General features: G+C 40.7%; 1 protein-coding gene across 9 annotated transcripts in view; it reads right to left on the bottom strand.

Annotated features, from left to right (window-relative positions):
• Positions 1 to 1290: 1290 nt before the first annotated feature.
• The window catches only part of FAXC (failed axon connections homolog, metaxin like GST domain containing), a 70190-nt gene continuing 55030 nt past the window's right edge, over positions 1291 to 16450 (bottom strand). For 8 of the 9 annotated variants that reach the window (XM_086317612.1, XM_086317610.1, XM_086317613.1 and 5 more), the window contains one exon: positions 1291 to 2094. In XM_086317612.1, coding sequence (XP_086173738.1) covers positions 1805 to 2094 — 290 coding nt within the window. In that variant the 3' untranslated portion in view covers positions 1291 to 1804. The remainder of the gene's footprint in view (positions 2095 to 16450) is intronic. The other variant, XR_015133080.1, reaches the window with a different exon arrangement.

Below are 16450 nucleotides of genomic sequence, written 5' to 3'. Positions count from 1 at the left end.
AAATCTTTAGCTTAGAGTGTTTCAGCACTTCTTCCCAGTTATACATTGCTTAAACAGTAAATCACCTCAAAAACTCTCTCCCATTACATCTTTGTGAATCCACAGCATTCTAGGACTGTTTTGCCAAAACTATATTCAGTCTTTTTCAAATAAAGTATATGAACTTCTCAGAAGTTGCTGTCTTTTAAGAAGTTCCTTTTTAACCCCATTAGGAATAGCCCTTCCCCAGGCAGTTGTGGTCAGAAGCCCAGATCCACAGCCATCGCCCTAGGATCTTCACCCCATATTTCACTGGAAAATGTTCTAAGTCAACCAAAACCATGTCTTCAGAGATAGAGTGCCTTAGTCAACACTGTAACCCCAAGAGTTCAGGTGCTCTATGGAGAGGGAAAGAGAGGACAGGAAGGGGAGGGGACATCCTTAAGAAACATTAAGATTCTCCTCAGCATTGCCTTCCCCTCACTGGACAAGGGCCGAGAAGACCAGAAAAGCTGCATTAATAAAAACTGCATAGGGTCTACACGGCACAAAGTGCTTTGCTACCATTTACAACGATCCTCTTCCTGCTTCATCTTTTCAGTACATCTTGCAAAGTTTGTTTTCAAAAAAGACATTACAAGTTGGCGAGCTTCTGCTTAAAAAAAAATCAATCAAATCCTTTCTCCTTCACTTCTATTAAATAGATCTTATTCCTGAGCTTTATACCCTCCAGGTAATCCAAACATAGGCAACTTAACACTCCGGAATCAACAAAGGACAGCTTTCCAGTGTGAGTTCAGGCAACAAAAGAGACTTCTCTGCAAATATACAGTAGAGTTGAAGACTGTTTGTAGCTGTTGATGATCTGTAAAAATATTTCCAAGGTTCTTTCAACGAAAGGTTTCAACTCAAGCAAGATCACAAAGAGGATGATGAGCGCGTCCTAACTGTGCCTTGGTGTGTATTCCATCGGCTCGGCTTGGGCGAGTGACCGTGGCTGCTGTTGCCTGAATGTGGAATTCCTCCGCCCGCCGATCTTCACACGCACGAAGCACATTAAAGAATAAAATGTGTTTATGTCACACCTCTTCCTAGAGGTTGAAAGCGCCAAATGTTACCACATGAATCCTCACAACACCCCTGTGAGGTAGGTAGGTGGAGACTATTGTCACCCCCACTTTACAGGTGGGGGAAATGAGGCACACAAGAATTAAGGGACTTGCCCAGAATCACACAGCTAGTCACTGGCAGGGCTTAGGATAAAACCAGTACTGGCTAGCACCTAGCACAGTGCTCTGCACATAGTAGGTGTTCACTGAATATCTATGGGTTTTATTTGACTTATATTTCAACATACAATATACACACAGAAAATACAAGTGGCCACCAAAGAACATTTATCTCCTGCATTCCTTCTGATGACATCACTCATGACTTTGAATCCTACTGGATGAAGGATGTTCAAGGATCCTCTCACACCTAAACCCTCAGGTTGCAGGGGATCAACATATAAGCAGTCTGTGGACAACCCGCACTTGCACTGCTCTACCACACAATGTTAGTTTTCTAATGAAAACAAAAATGGATTTCAGGAACCATGCTGACTTTTTTATTTTTTTGCCTCTTTGTTTTAAATGGAGCCATTGGAATGGTTCTGTGTCTTGTTTGTACAAAAAAGAAATAAGGCTGCTCTACTCCAGTTAGCTTGTGAGAACTGTGCCAAGCACGAAGATCTCCTCCCAGCTCAATGGGATTTCTGCCTGGGAAACTGGACTGACCCCAGGGAGTGGCAGCTCCAACAGAGGAGGGTCAGCGAAGCTGCCCATCACTTGCACTGTTCATGGTCTGTGTAGTCATCCATGTCCACATCAGAGTCAAAGAGCGAGTGTCCAGTGAAATCTGTGTCTGGGGTTCTGGAAAAACTGTTCTCTGCTCCCTCGTCTTCAAAGGTCTCTGTCCTTGAGTAAAAGCTGAAATCCAGCAGGGGCGTGTGTGTTTTGCTCCCGTCACTGCTCTCCTCTGACTCATAGATGGTGTTGTCATCATCATGCTGCCACTCAGGCCAGAATTTTCTCCTTATCCTCTCACAGTACATAGCGAGATTGATCAGCTCACCTGCAGGGTGGTAAGGAAAGCAAGGGTTAGTTCTCAGAAGCAACCATCTACCAGCCACTTGGCTTTCTGGGCAACTCAGAAGAACTGTGTAGGGTAGGCATGAACAATGCTTTTCCACAGAGGCACTGTTCAAATGTTTAGATTTTATACACAGAAGAAAGGTGAGTGGGAAAAAATAAATTCAGTGAGTGGGCTGGATGAAATTCAGGGGTGAGTCCTAGGATGGTGAGGAGTGAGCAGGGTAGCTGATTCAAAATGGCAGCTAAACTACCCATCGTTTGGCTTTGTGAAACATTTTATTATTTTATGTTTGCATGTCAAGAAAACTAGTGCTTCAGCTGGTTCATCTCTAAATTAATTTATAGTCCATGAAAACACACCAACTGTTAGTTGGACTAAGTCAGCCAGAAGTGATCATTCATTCCACAAATATTTGTAGTGTTGTTACAGGCTGCTGTGCCAAGTAGTTGAAAAAAAAAAAAAATAGGTTAGGAAGGAAATTTTGCCCTGAATCATCCATAAAATAGATAACTCAGAACTGTCTTTATGGATGAACATGCCTGCAAGCACATTTAGTAAAACAGAGATTGTTTAATTTTTTAAGTAAAATTCAACACTACACCCATGATTGGGTTCTTGCTTGGTCACCAGGTTACTTCTTTCTACTGTGAATCAAAGGAACACTTTCATTAACTTGCTAAATTTATCCAGGCATTCGTCTGAAACATGACACAGTATTTGGCTTTCATTTCCTAATTTCAAATGCAAACTGCAAAAAGAGAGTGAGTTTTTGCTTTTGAGCCACCAGATGGCAACACTGCTCAATAAGCATATAATTTGTCACTAACTCTTACACGATTTTATTGCCCTAATAGTCTTTGGATGTTTATTTTTTTTTAATTATATAAACACTCACTTACTGTGTAGGTAATCCATGTTTTATTTCAGAAAATTAGAAAATACAGGTAAGCAAAAAATAAAAGAATTACCAATAATCCCATTTGTCATAACATTTTCATTTATGCTGTTCTTGAAATTTAAGTTTATTTATATATACATTTGGGCTTCCCTTGTGGCTTAGCTTGTAAAGAATTTGCCTTCAGTGCAGGAGACCTGGGTTGGGAAGATACCCTGGAGAAGGGAAAAGCTACCCAACTTCAGTATTCTGACCTGGAGAATTCCATGGACTCTATAGTCCATGGGGTCACAAAGAGTCAGACATGAGTGAGTGACTTTCACTTTTTATATATTTACATATATTTACATTTACAATGTAGCATTTACTACATATTGTTTCCTATGCTACTTTTTAAAAAATTTTTATTTATTTATTTTTGGCTGTGCTGGGTCTTCCCTACTGCCCGTGAGCTTTTCCCAGTTTCCCATGCTACTTTTTTCACTTAACAACATATGATGAAAACCTTTTAATTTTACTCTATGACCACCTTGATAATTGTATTCTACTTCATTATATAGATGTACCACAGTTTCATTTTACTTCAGCTCCCTATTATAGCCATTTAGGCTGTATCTATATTAATAGCTTTATCGGTTACAGTAACTACTCTATCTCATTTTCTATCAAAGAAGATAATATATATTCATTTTGGAAAATCCTAAGTCTGTATATAGAAATGGTATAAATATATATAATACACACACACACACACACACATATAAAGAAGAAAACAAAAGCATCAATAATCACACCAATGCAAGGTAATGACAACATTTTGGTGTTTTTCTTTCAGTATTTTTTCAATTTATGTATTGTCATTATTATCATTAGTTGTCACTTCCTGTAACATTGTAAACATTTTCCCACTAAAGTTTTTCAAAACTTTGATTGCTGTTCTGCTTAAATAAACCCATCCCCTACAAAACATAAGGCGAATCCCCCTGCCTCATGGATCCTGTAAACTATTGGATTTGTACATGGTTCACCATGTTCAGTCTTCTCAGATCAAAATAGCTCGACTCACGCTTCTGAGTCCATTCTGATTGCCCCCAACTTGAAGATCTATGAGCTCAGGAGCCAGAAGCCGAGAAGCCCACATCACTGCTCCTTTTGGGAAGACACATGCACATTTTTCACCTATTTTCTCCCTCAGGGAAGCAGTTGTGAAAATGCTTTATCTGGTATTGCTGGCGACCAAAAATTAGATAAAGATGAGGAAGCGGCAGCAAGGGGCCACTGGGGTGGAGGATATCAGAGATGAACTGGGGTCACTTCACAGCTGGGGACCACCTCTTTGCCTCAGTCAAGTCCATTCCCAGAAAGCCAGAACCTAGGTACAAAGTGCACGGAATCCAGATGATAAATGACTGTGCACGCCTTCTGTGGCTATCCTCTCTACAGCCCTTTTCTTTACCTTTCATCCAAGAGAGTTGCCCCCCTTCATGACTATGTTTCATTAGAACCTTTTCAATCAGGAACAATAAAAATTAATAATAATAAAAATAGCAAACATGTATATAGGCCTTACTGTGTACCGGGCAATACTTGAAGTGCTTTATTTACTAATGAATTCATATTAACTCCCATCCCTAGTCCTGGCACCAATCCTATGAGAGAGGAGCTATTACTATGTGCATTTATGATAGGAAAACTGAATCAACAAAGAAATTAATTAACTTGCCTGAAGTCACACAGCTAGACAGTGGCAGAGCCAGGATTCAAACAAAAGCAGTCCCCAGACTCCAAGCCCTCCACCAAGACTTGACCTTGCCTCTCTCCTGATGAGCTGACAGCCTGGCCTGGGAATTCATAGCTTCCAACTACCTATCACAGATTATTTTTCAGTAATTCTTTCTAGAGTCTCAAGAATTATGAGAGGGCAGGTGTTGTCACTCAAAGACAATGGGTTGTCCTGAAGAAGCAATCATTCTATCATGCCTTTAAGAAACGGTCTGCTTCGATAAGCAAAGACTGGGAGCTCACATGCCCATCCTCATATCCTGGCCCTGATAAAAAGAGTGAAGCAAAGAGTGAAAATTTACACTTCAATTCTCCCTTTATCTGGATTTGCCAATCCCTTCTTATGCATAGACCCTCTACCAGCAGATCCACTCAACATGCTACCAGCCAAAAAGAATGAAAAAAGTCAGCAGAGAAACAGGTTATGTGTGTAGTGTGTGTGTGATATGCTCATGTTAACATAAATGCCTATATTGAAGATGTAAACTTTGTGAAATAATTTTTTAGAACAGGAGGTTTTTTTCTCAAAGAGTACTCAACAAACAGATAATGTCACCTATCAGGCTGGTAAGAATTAAAGCTTGATACCATCCAATGTGGAGAGTCAGACATTGTACAACATGGTTGGTGGAAGTATAAATTGTTAAAAGCTTTTCAGGAAAGTAATGTGAGGTTACCTATTGAAATTTTAAATGCACTTGTGTGTTGGCTCAGGACTCTGCTTTTAGTACTCTCTTCTACTCTTGCCTGGAAAATCCCATGGACAGAGGAGCCTGGAAGGTTGCAGGCCATGGGGTCGCAAAGAGTCAGACACGACTGAGCGACTTCACATTTCACTTTCACTTTCTACTAAAATAAAAGCATCAATATGTAAAGACAGATGCACATGGATGTTGAATGTAGTATTATGTCAATGAAGAGAAAGAAAACAAAGATGGAAACAGCCTGAATATCCAATAAGGATTGACTGATATTTGTTATATCAATCCTATAGAATATTGTACAGCTATTAAAACAATAAATATTCTATTTAGCAAAAAAAAAATTATAAAGTAATATGTATAACATAATTCCATTTGGTTTTAAAATAATATAAAAACAGCTATATATATGTATGTAAATTTGTATATGAAAAATAAAAAGTACAGAAGGGTTCACTTCAAATCCCTAATCTTGGTTTTCTATGGGAGTGATTTTGAACATCTGTGCCTTTATTTTTCATACACAAATTTACATACCTGTATATAACTGTCTTTTTTATTTTATTATTTTAAAATTAAACAGTGGAATTGCACTATACACATTATAATCTTTTCACTAAATAGAATACTATATCTTTTTAATAGCTGCACAATATTCTATAGGAAGGTGGTGCTAATGGTTGAGAATCTGCCTGCCAATGCAGGAGACATGAGACATGAGTTCGATCCCTAGGTGGAGAAAATCCCCTGAAGGAGGGCATGGGCTATAGTCCATGGGGTTGCACAGAGTCAGACATGACTGAAGCAATCTTAGCACACACACACAATATAGGTGAGGAGATGATAAATCTTTTAAAACACACCTGCCTAATTCAACTTATTGTGACAATTGTGTATTTTTAACTTAAAAATCCAATAAAATAAATTAGTAAAATGACTAATGAGTGGTTATCAATATTTTCAGAAAACTGGAGAGGTTATTTATCAGAAAACCAAATGGCCCTTCACCCCGAGGACACTCCCAGACAGGATAAAGAACTTTTCTCTTGAAGTTTCGCTAATGGAAATATTCCCCACTCTTTGGAAAAAGTGACTCATTTCATTTTCCTGTATCACTCCAGCTCCTCCCAGCACCGCTGCAGCCCTGGACCCTTAACCAGCTGATACCTAGAAAACGGGGCTGGCGCCCACACACACTCTGTTTTCAAGGTGTTCCCTCAGCACCTCCCTCTCCATGCTTGTGCAGGGTGCCAGCTGTGCCCGTGGTTGCTTCCTTTAACCCCGTGTCACACGAGCAGCAAGGGTGCTGAACATTTCCTCTTTAGAAAAGTTCTTATCAAACTTGAATGTGGCAATGAGGACACCCCGCCCCTTTCCCAGTCTCCCTGAAGCTAATTCACAGATCTAAAAATACAAACACCAGCAAAGGTCACTCAAGCCAACCTTTTCCCAAGACCCAAATTCCCCCACAACCTCTTCCTAAACACCTCCAAATAGGGAACAGTAAGAGTATGGGGTGAGTATGTTTTTCAAGGATTCCAGCATTCTTTCTATCTTATAATCTATCAAAAAATAAGCAAAGAATACATCCAAGTACAATAAATAATTATTGATAGAAAATCTGCTGAACAGGGTTTTTCTTAAAACACAAAGGTCTGTCTAGTCAAAGCTATGATTTTTCCAGTAGTCATGTATGGATGTGAGAGCTGGACAATAAAATAGGCTGAGCACCAAAGAATTGATGCCTTCGAACTGTGGCGTTGGAGAAGATTCTTGAGAGCCCCACCTTGGACAGCAAGGAGATCAAAACAGTCAATTCCTAAAGGAAATCAATCCTGAATATTCACTGGAAGAACAGATGGAGAAGCTGAAGCTCCAACACTTTGACCACCTGATTCAAAGAACTGACTCATTGGAAAAGACCCTGATGCTGGGCAAGATTGAAGGGAGGAGGAGAAGGGAACGACAGAAGATGAGATGGTTGGATGGCATCACCAACTCAATGAACATGAATTTGAGCAAACTCCAGAAGATGGTGAGGGACAGGGAGGCCTGGCGTGCTGCAGCCCATGGGGTCGCAACTGAAAAACAAAAACAATGGAGGGTTGTGTTTCTTACAAATTCAGAAAAATAGTATTAGGTTCTTTGATTTTGATCTGGCTCCCCAGGGCGAGCAGTGGAGTGGCAAAACCCTTTCCCTTTTGCTGTTTTATTTTCCAGGCTCTCCATGCTCCACACCTGTGTTAAAGAGGGCCATCCACATGCAATTCTCTAGTAAGGATATTCTGGTCAAAATATCAAATGTGACTCCACATTAAAAGGGTTGCTGAAAAAGACAAGAAATAACAAGTATAGGTGAGCATGTGGAGAAAAAGGAACCCTCATTCACTGCTGTTGGGAATGTAAATCGGTGCCGCCACTATGAAAAACAACGTGGAGGTTACTCAAAAATTAAAAATAAAACTACCATATGATACAGCAATTCCATTCCATTTGAGGTACTTCCAGACACTGCTGATGAGAATATAAATTGAAACAGTCCTTCTAGAAAGCAATTTAGCTGTGTAGACCAAGAGTTTGCACCCTTTGAGACAGTGATTCCCCAACTAGAAATTTAGCTTAAGTAAACAACCAGAGGTAAGCGTATATATATATGTATACAATAAATACACAATATTCACTATAGAATGTTAGTAAAAATTATTTAAAATCACCAGCAAGAGACTTTCCCAGTAGTCCTGTGGTAAAGAATCCACTTGCCAGTACAGGGGACATGGGTTCAGTCCTGGCCCAGGAAAATTCCACATGCCTTGAGGCACCTAAGTCTGTGTGCCACAGCTACTGAGACTGTGCTCTGGAGCCCTTGAGCCACAACTAATAAAGCCTGCACACTCTCAAGTCCGTGCTCTGCAACAGGAGAAACCACTGCAATGAGAAGCCTGACCACTGAAAGCAGAGAAGCTGGCATGTAGCAACGAAGACTTAGTGCAGCCAAAACTAAAGAAAAAGTAAAACAAACCACCCACAAGTCCAGAAAAAGATTAATTACATAAATTACAGTGTAGCTATAGGATATTTTGCAATGACTAACTACATTGTTTTGAAGAATATTTAATAACAAAGGAAATGGCCATAATACAGTTAATCAAAAACTGCCAACTTCAGGATATAACTATTTCAACATGATCTCAATTTTGAAACATATATGCATACATGTAGTTGATAAAAGATGAAGAAACATACTACAATATTAACAGAAGCTCTCTGTGGGTGTTAGGGTCACAAGTTATTAATAATCTTTTTATTTTTTTATTTTTTTTTCACGATTGGTGAGTTTTATTTATTTATTTATTTATTTTAATTTTATTTTTAAACTTTACATAATTGTATTAGTTTTGCCAAATATCAAAATGAATCCATCACAGGTATACATGTGCTCCCCATCCTGAACCCTCCTCCCTCCTCCCTCCCCATACCATCCCTCTGGGTCGTCCCAGTGCACTAGCCCCAAGCATCCAGTATCGTGCATCGAACCTGGACTGGCATCTCGTTTCATACATGATATTTTACATGTTTCAATGCCATTCTCCCAAATCTTCCCACCCTCTCACTCTCCCACAGATTCCATAAGACTGTTCCATACAATCTTTTTTAAAAAATCTTTATCTTTTCTAAATTTTTCCAGTCAGGAAATATTTCACATCATACACAAACATATTATATATATTTTAAGAATTGTCGAATGTTCAAAGTCTGTCCTCCTACTCACTGAAATTAAGGAAAATTGCCCACTATTCTGGATGTTTCCTGGAGTAGTTTGTGTAACTAGATATTGTAAATAATATCAAATATCAAATGTAAATAATATCAAAAAGCTAATTTTTTAAAACTTTTTGACTGCACCATGAGGTATGCAAAATCTTAATTCCCTGACTAGGGATCCAACCCTTGCCCCCTGAAATGGAGGCATGGACCACTGGACCACCAGGGACCACTTAACCACTGGACCACCAGGGAACTCCCAAGAAGCTAATATTTATACACACACCCTCACACAGGTGGCAAGGACAATGTCGCCCTGGCTGTCCCAAAGCTACAGCAGAAAATTGCCAGATCCAAGCCACTTGCACGCCTGGGTGTGAGCCAGGTCTCCACTATTCAGGCTCCTGGTGGTTTGTTTCTACTTCTCCTTCCTCTTGTTACTTCTTGGCAAAGTCTCCACCACAGAAAAAGCAAAGGCAGAGAAAGAAGCTGAGACCAGATTAGTAGCTTGCCTGCACTAGTAGCTCTGATCAAAGGCTTAGAAGGGGCCTGGAATAATGACTGAAATGACTTTTAAAGAGTCACTGTGGACTTGAATGACTTGTGCTTCTCCAGTCCCCAAGGAGAGCTGGAAGCTACTAACTTGTTCTAAGAATCAAAGTGCCTGCAACTATGTGCCAACAATGCCCTGCAGATGATAGCATCAGATTCTCCCAGTGTGTGCATCTCCAAGTGAGACTCAAAAATCAATTCTCCAAAAACACCAGTCATTTCTTTAAAAAGAATACTAAATGCCTCAAGTCCCTCCAGGAAGTAACAGAGGAAAGTGCCAAGTCATAAATAAATCAGTTAAAGATGCCTCATTTCCTTAAGAAGGGATTCTGTACAATCTAAGAGTTCTACTGATATTGGATACCTAAATCCTTCTAAAATAACAGATGACCTCATACACTTGACCCTTGAACAAAGTGGGGGTTAATTCACATAGAACTTATAGTCAGTCCTCTGTATCCAAGGTTCCTCCACATTCATGGATTCAACCAACCATGGATTGTGTAGCAGTATAGTCATTACTATTGAAAAATATTCACGTATAAGTGACCCGTGCAATTCAAACTTGTGTTGTTCAAGTGCCAAATGTAGTGCCTGTGTGCATAGGGCACGTGATTGTATGTGTACAGGGTATGTGTTTGCACTTGGGTAAAAGTATAAGTGTGTGAATAAGTGAGTATGTACAGAACTATGTGAGTAAATGTGTTTGTATTCACAGGTGTGCAGGGAAATGGAAGGAGAGAGTAGGAAGTAACAGGAAGAGAGAATATATACAAAACACACCCCTAAATGAACTAAAAGTAATCAGTATCTTTTAGACCACCATGGAAAATCTGATTACATTAAAGGGAAACTATTTTAAGTGCTACAAGCATCACCAATCTGATAGTCAATTGATGAATTGAATATTCAATTTAGATAATTCCCAGCACATCACAAGACAAGGAATATCTTCATGCTGATTATCTAGAAAATTAAATATAAGCCCATACTATCCTTACCCCCACTCAGTGGTAGTTTCAGAAGACCTTCAACAAATGTCTGATTCCTTCCAACTAAGCCTGGTAAAATGTTATCTGAAGTCCTATCCCCATCAATCTGGAGCGTACTCCTGCTGCCATTAGCCTGGTCTGAACCTCTGGACATACACATGAGTAGACACACACAGACACAGTTACAGCCTTCACCATCCTCCCTACCCACCCACCTGTGACTACCACACATGACTGCTCACCTGCCTCAGTTTCTTATATGATTTTCCTTGCTTGGTCCCATCCATCCATCCAACATTAATTAAGAGTATTATATATGTTATTCACTGGTGATCTCATGTACACCCCCAGTCTCTCAGCCAGGATATGTAAAGTGAAAAGCCTTAGTTTTTCAGTCATGTCCAACTCTTTGCAGCCCCATGGACTGTTGCCCACCAGGCTCCTTGGCCCATGGATCTGAAAGAGCTAAGCTTAGGCAGGCAGTCCAAGGCCCTATGAGGAGGAGGTGAACATTCTCTGCTCATGCCTTCCTTGAGCCTTATGCAACAATGTATCTTACCCTAGAACTAGCCTTTCTTTAGGTCCCATCTAATAATCACAGCACAATGTCTTACTCATGGAAATGCTTTTCTTAGACTCTATGTTAATGATTATAACAAATCTTGCCTGGAAACCTGTTTCTCAAGACTTGTACCTCTGAGTACACAGCAACAGTGTATCTCGCCCAGAGACACTGCCGGAGCCGTTCTCTCTGGCTAATCTTGTGCCTAAGTTATCGCAGGATGTATGCCTTGGGAAAGGGTCTGGTGGAACTCTTACAACCTTGAGGTATTCTTTTTATTGATTCTCAGCAGCTAGTTGAGAAGTATATAAGACTCTGCTTCAACTAGTGAGGCGGGTACTCTCCTACCCACTCCCAGTGCCTCTTGCTGCAAGCTTTCTCTATCCCCATTACTTTAACAAAATCTACACAAAGCTCTGAGTGACTGAGACTGCCTTTGGTCCCAGACTTAAATCTTCTCCTTCAGAGACCATGAATCTGGCAACACTGTTCACTGTAAGCTATCATCTTGGGGTCTCGTCCGGGATCTTCAAGACAAAGTAAGAACGTTCAGAGCTGGGACTCTTTTGCTCTTTTAATGTAAAGTCTCTACTTTCCTAACTCAGTGTGTCTGTCTGCGTGAATGTGCAAGAAGCAAGAGCTGTGTCCTGCTCCACGGTTCCATGGTGATCCTCATATGGCAGTATGCCTGCCAGGGTTTATACTGACCTGCCAGTGTCAAGAACCAATGTCCTCACGAGGGGAGTGGTCAAAAATGGACGAAGAGTATGGACCAAACTTCTTTTCCCCGGTCAGCCTTTCCTGGTCTCTCTGACTGCTTTCATAACTGCTTGAGGAAGTCAAGGTACTAACCTAGTATGCCGGATTGTAGACTGTCAGGAGACTTACAATCCATGCTGTTATTGAGTTTTTCTAGCCAGACCATCATTCCAACAGGGCACTGCAGGCAGGAACACATTAGGGAGCTAAGTGGAGCTCTAGCTCCAGGGACATCTCTCAGACTGAAAATCACCCTCCTGACCCCAGAGACCCAGAGATGAGTTCTTGTTATGGCCATGCCTCCAGAATATATGGATGGATGTATTACTGGTGAACATGAGATTCCTGAAGACTCAGATCAGGGAACCCCAGATTTGGGCAGATTGGAAATGCAGCGGGCTTCTTCCCTTGGTAATGCAAGCTCTTTGAGGACCAAATAAAGCCCTCCAGTGACCCTTATTTCAACTCTTTAGATATTCTTTTTGTACAATCTGCTGGACAGGAATAGAAAGGTTGACCTTGACACTCCATGAACATGAAAGATTATTCTTTTCCTAGCAGGCCAGCCCTCCATCGCCTCCTTTTTTATCACATAGGCAGATATGGAAGCTCTCAGAAGGGACATCTTGGCTTTTCTGTTCGGCCCTTTATAACTTACTGCTTCTACTGCGGTCAGGAATGTGCTCAGGAATGTGCACAGACACACAGAAGATGGGTGTTTCCCCTAGTGGTCTGAGCTTGGGAGACATTCTGGAAGGCTACTCTGCTCTACCCCAGGTGACCTCAGAGGAGGAGCAGAAATCAGGCAAAGGTTTTAATGGCGAGGAACTGGACATCAATCTGGGATGCCATCAGGTCTACCCCTGGTGCATCTCCACCCCTCCTCGGTGGTAGAACCGGGATGGACGACAGTGGGACACCCGCACTGGTAAGGACAGATTAACTTGGCCAGGGAAGGAAGCTTAGGTAGAAGACCTGTCTCCACTCCCATCTAGAGCAGGGAGGGATGCCTCTGGTAGAAAAAACCCACGGCACTGGGTGCCGCTTTTTTCTCTCTTACAGATGGGAGCTAACAGTTCCAGAACCACCCCTTTGAATTGTATCTTGAAAAACTGGGATAAGTTTGATCCTCAGAGCCTAAAAAGCCCCTTCTAAACAGGATCTCTTTACTTTAAGAAAAGCCCTCACCTTCCCGGAGAGACAATCCCTGCTGGGACAACACCTTATCAATCAGGCTACCCCTGTCATCAAAGCCAATTTGAACACTCTCTGGTTTAAATTTTAGCTATGAAACTATGACTACAAAAAAGAGAGATGACATTTTTGATACTGAATGGCCATGATATTCTTTAGACTCCGGAGAACACTGGTTAAAATGAAATCTTTTTGAAATTGCAAAACTGGTTATTTTTGCTTGTGCAATTAGGAAAAAGCTGGTTTATTAAAATACTTTTTTTTTGGAGCTCCAACCCTGCCTGAGAAACAAAAAACATGCCTGGGAAAAAACTCTGAAGTTACCTCTTATCATGTCCTTGAGATACACAGCCCATTCTGTCTGGGACTCCAGCCATGAGCAAACTGGTAGAACTTCAGGCCAAAGGAAAAAAAGGCAAATAGACATTTTAAGTTTCAGGCAGAAAACTGTGAGGTTTCTGTCTGTCCAGATATGTGTGTCCCAGTGTGTGTCTCCATCCTTGGACAACATTGCTAAAGGCTAATTGGTCAGTGAGCTCTATTTAATTGGCCCAAAGAAAAGTAAGTGCTTACGAATCAAACAATTCTAATTTAAGAAAATTAAACTAAAATGAATTTCAGGCTTGTGTGAACTGGTAAATATTCACTATTGAATTGATACCTGGTATTGATGTTTGTTTATTGATCTAATTAACATAGACATTGTGAAGATACTTTTGCCAATGATATAGCTTTGGGTGATTTATATTTACCATTCTACAAATTGATGATATAAAGTACAGGTCATGGTTGCTGAAGGAAAGTAGGATGTGTGTTTTCAATAAAAAGGCATAAGGAATGGAATAACATTCTATTAAGGGAAAGGAAGTAAATCTGAACTTAAAGGTGGCTGTTCTCTGAATGGGCAAATAAAATAACCACACAGAAGTATAAAAAAGGCTTGTGGCAAGGGGAAGAGAGTTTTGTGTATGATGCAAGCTTCTTAAGACATTAAACTGTCTTTGAAACATTTTATTGTTACTTTGACTAAGTGAATAACTATTGTTTCACAGTGAATAAAAGCTGGTACCAATCTGGAATTTGGTTTTCTCTTCCTATTAAAAGAACAAAGTTTTCTTTGAATGTGGCCTTTGATGACAGACTATGGCACACATAGACAAAGCTCATTCTGCTTCTACAAAAATTAACCCCTCATCAGGGAACTTATGGAGAAGGAAATGGCAACCCACTCCAGTGTTCTTGCCTGGAGAATCCCAGGGACGGGGGAGCCTGGTGGGCTGCCGTCTATGGGGTCGCACAGAATCAGACACGACTGAAGCGACTTAGCAGCAGCAGCAGCAGCGGGAAACTTAAAACAGATAAACAATGGCTAGAAACTAAATGGTTGGGGTTATGGGAAATCCAAGACAGCCACTTGGCTTTTCCTAGCTCCCCGACAAACCTCACTTTTATTTGATAAGATAAAGCCTTTCCTGGCTTCAGGGTTAGTATCTCACAATGGAGAACAAATGTCTAAAATATGTTTTCTACAATCTCCAGTGACTGGGGCACCCACTTTGCTGGACAGGTAGTACAGACATTGGCAAGAAACTTCACAAGCTTCTTGGAGACTATCGTTTTCACTGACATCCTCGGTCGTCGGGCAAGGATGACAGAACAAAGGCTAGGTTACATGAGATTGAATAGACTGCTAAATATGACTCAATTTTTATGACTTTTTCTCTGACATATTACTGGCTTCTAATCTTTGTTTTCAGATATAAAGAAGCTCTCTCCTTAAGTTACTGATGGTTTAAAACAATTTAGTGATTTACACCTGTGGGTAAAATTAAAACATCTTTCTTTTCTCTCTGCCTCGTCCCTCGAGAAACTGGAGACACTTGGGTTCTGAACAGCCTCATCAAGGTAAAAAAGACTGTTTCTGGATATATACAGAAATCTCAAAGTATACTGGGGAGCTCTAAAAGAAAAAATCCACCAAACTGATGTCAGGCCTACAGCATCTATTATGTTTCCCTAAATATTAAGTTCTAGTTTTGTTAATTAAGGTCTGTATTTACTAAAACTCACTTCTGAGATAGTTCCCTGTGGTTATGTTACATTGCTAAGAGGTTTAATTAAGTTATTAAAAAGGACACTCTGAGCTTATCTCTAAAGCTTATCTCAGTAGCCAGTCTTTGAATAAAGATTAAATGCTCCAGGATATGCAACCAGGAGATTAACAACAGGCTGTAGTCATTTAACAAACTAAGTCATCTCCTCCTGGAGATGTCACTGGGCTATACCTAGTGGAAGTTCTTGACTTAAGTTCTTACTTATGATTTTACTATTACTGCTAACTATATTGCTTTCTATATTGCCTGTTTCAAGAAGTATTGTCCCTTACATTATCAAGTGTGTGACTGAGTCACAGTTCCATATGAAACCCATAGTTATAATGGTGTGACTCTGTATATGAGAAGCAACAAGAAGGAATGTTTTCCTGGACCAAATAACAGCACGTTGAGTGGCCCATCGGTGAAATCTTCGACAGATCTGGGAATGAGCCTTCCCAGTACTGTGGGACAAGGTGGTCATGAAATGCCCCCCAAACTATGGTCAAACTCAGGGCCATACAGGGGCCCTGCAACTGGAAACTGGCACTTGCCATGGGCATCTACAAAGATTAAATCATGGACACTACAGCTGTTGACCTTCAACATCTCCTGAATGGAATTCAGGGTGGAAATCAGAAATTAGGCACTTACTCTGTGCTCTGGAAAAATGGACAAAACAGGCCTTCGGAAAGTTAGATATTTTCAGGTAAAGATTTTCTTGAACCCAAATTCTTGTATCTTCTCATACCTAAAAAAATGCTAAAATTGTCAGTGGTGACAACTACTTTGGCTAATATGTTAATACCACAATAAGAGGCTAAAGCCTACTTGGACAAACTTAGACAACTGTCTACCTGGCTATCAGTCAGTTCAGTCACTCAGTCGTGGCTGACTCTCTGCAGCCCCATGAATCACAGCATGCCAGGCCTCCCTGTCCATCACCAACTCCCGGAGTTCACCCAAACTCATGTCCATCGAGTTGGTGATGCCATCCAGCCATCTCATCCTCTGCCGTCCCCTTGTCCTCCCACCCCTAATCC

Source organism: Bos grunniens, chromosome 9 (genome assembly GCF_055505025.1).
Source record: "Bos grunniens cultivar Pamir isolate PY7600 chromosome 9, Bosgru_T2T1.0, whole genome shotgun sequence".
NCBI lineage: Eukaryota > Metazoa > Chordata > Mammalia > Artiodactyla > Bovidae > Bos > Bos grunniens.
The sequence above is the reverse complement of the archived record's forward strand: the minus strand, read 5'-3'. Positions and strand labels throughout refer to the sequence as shown.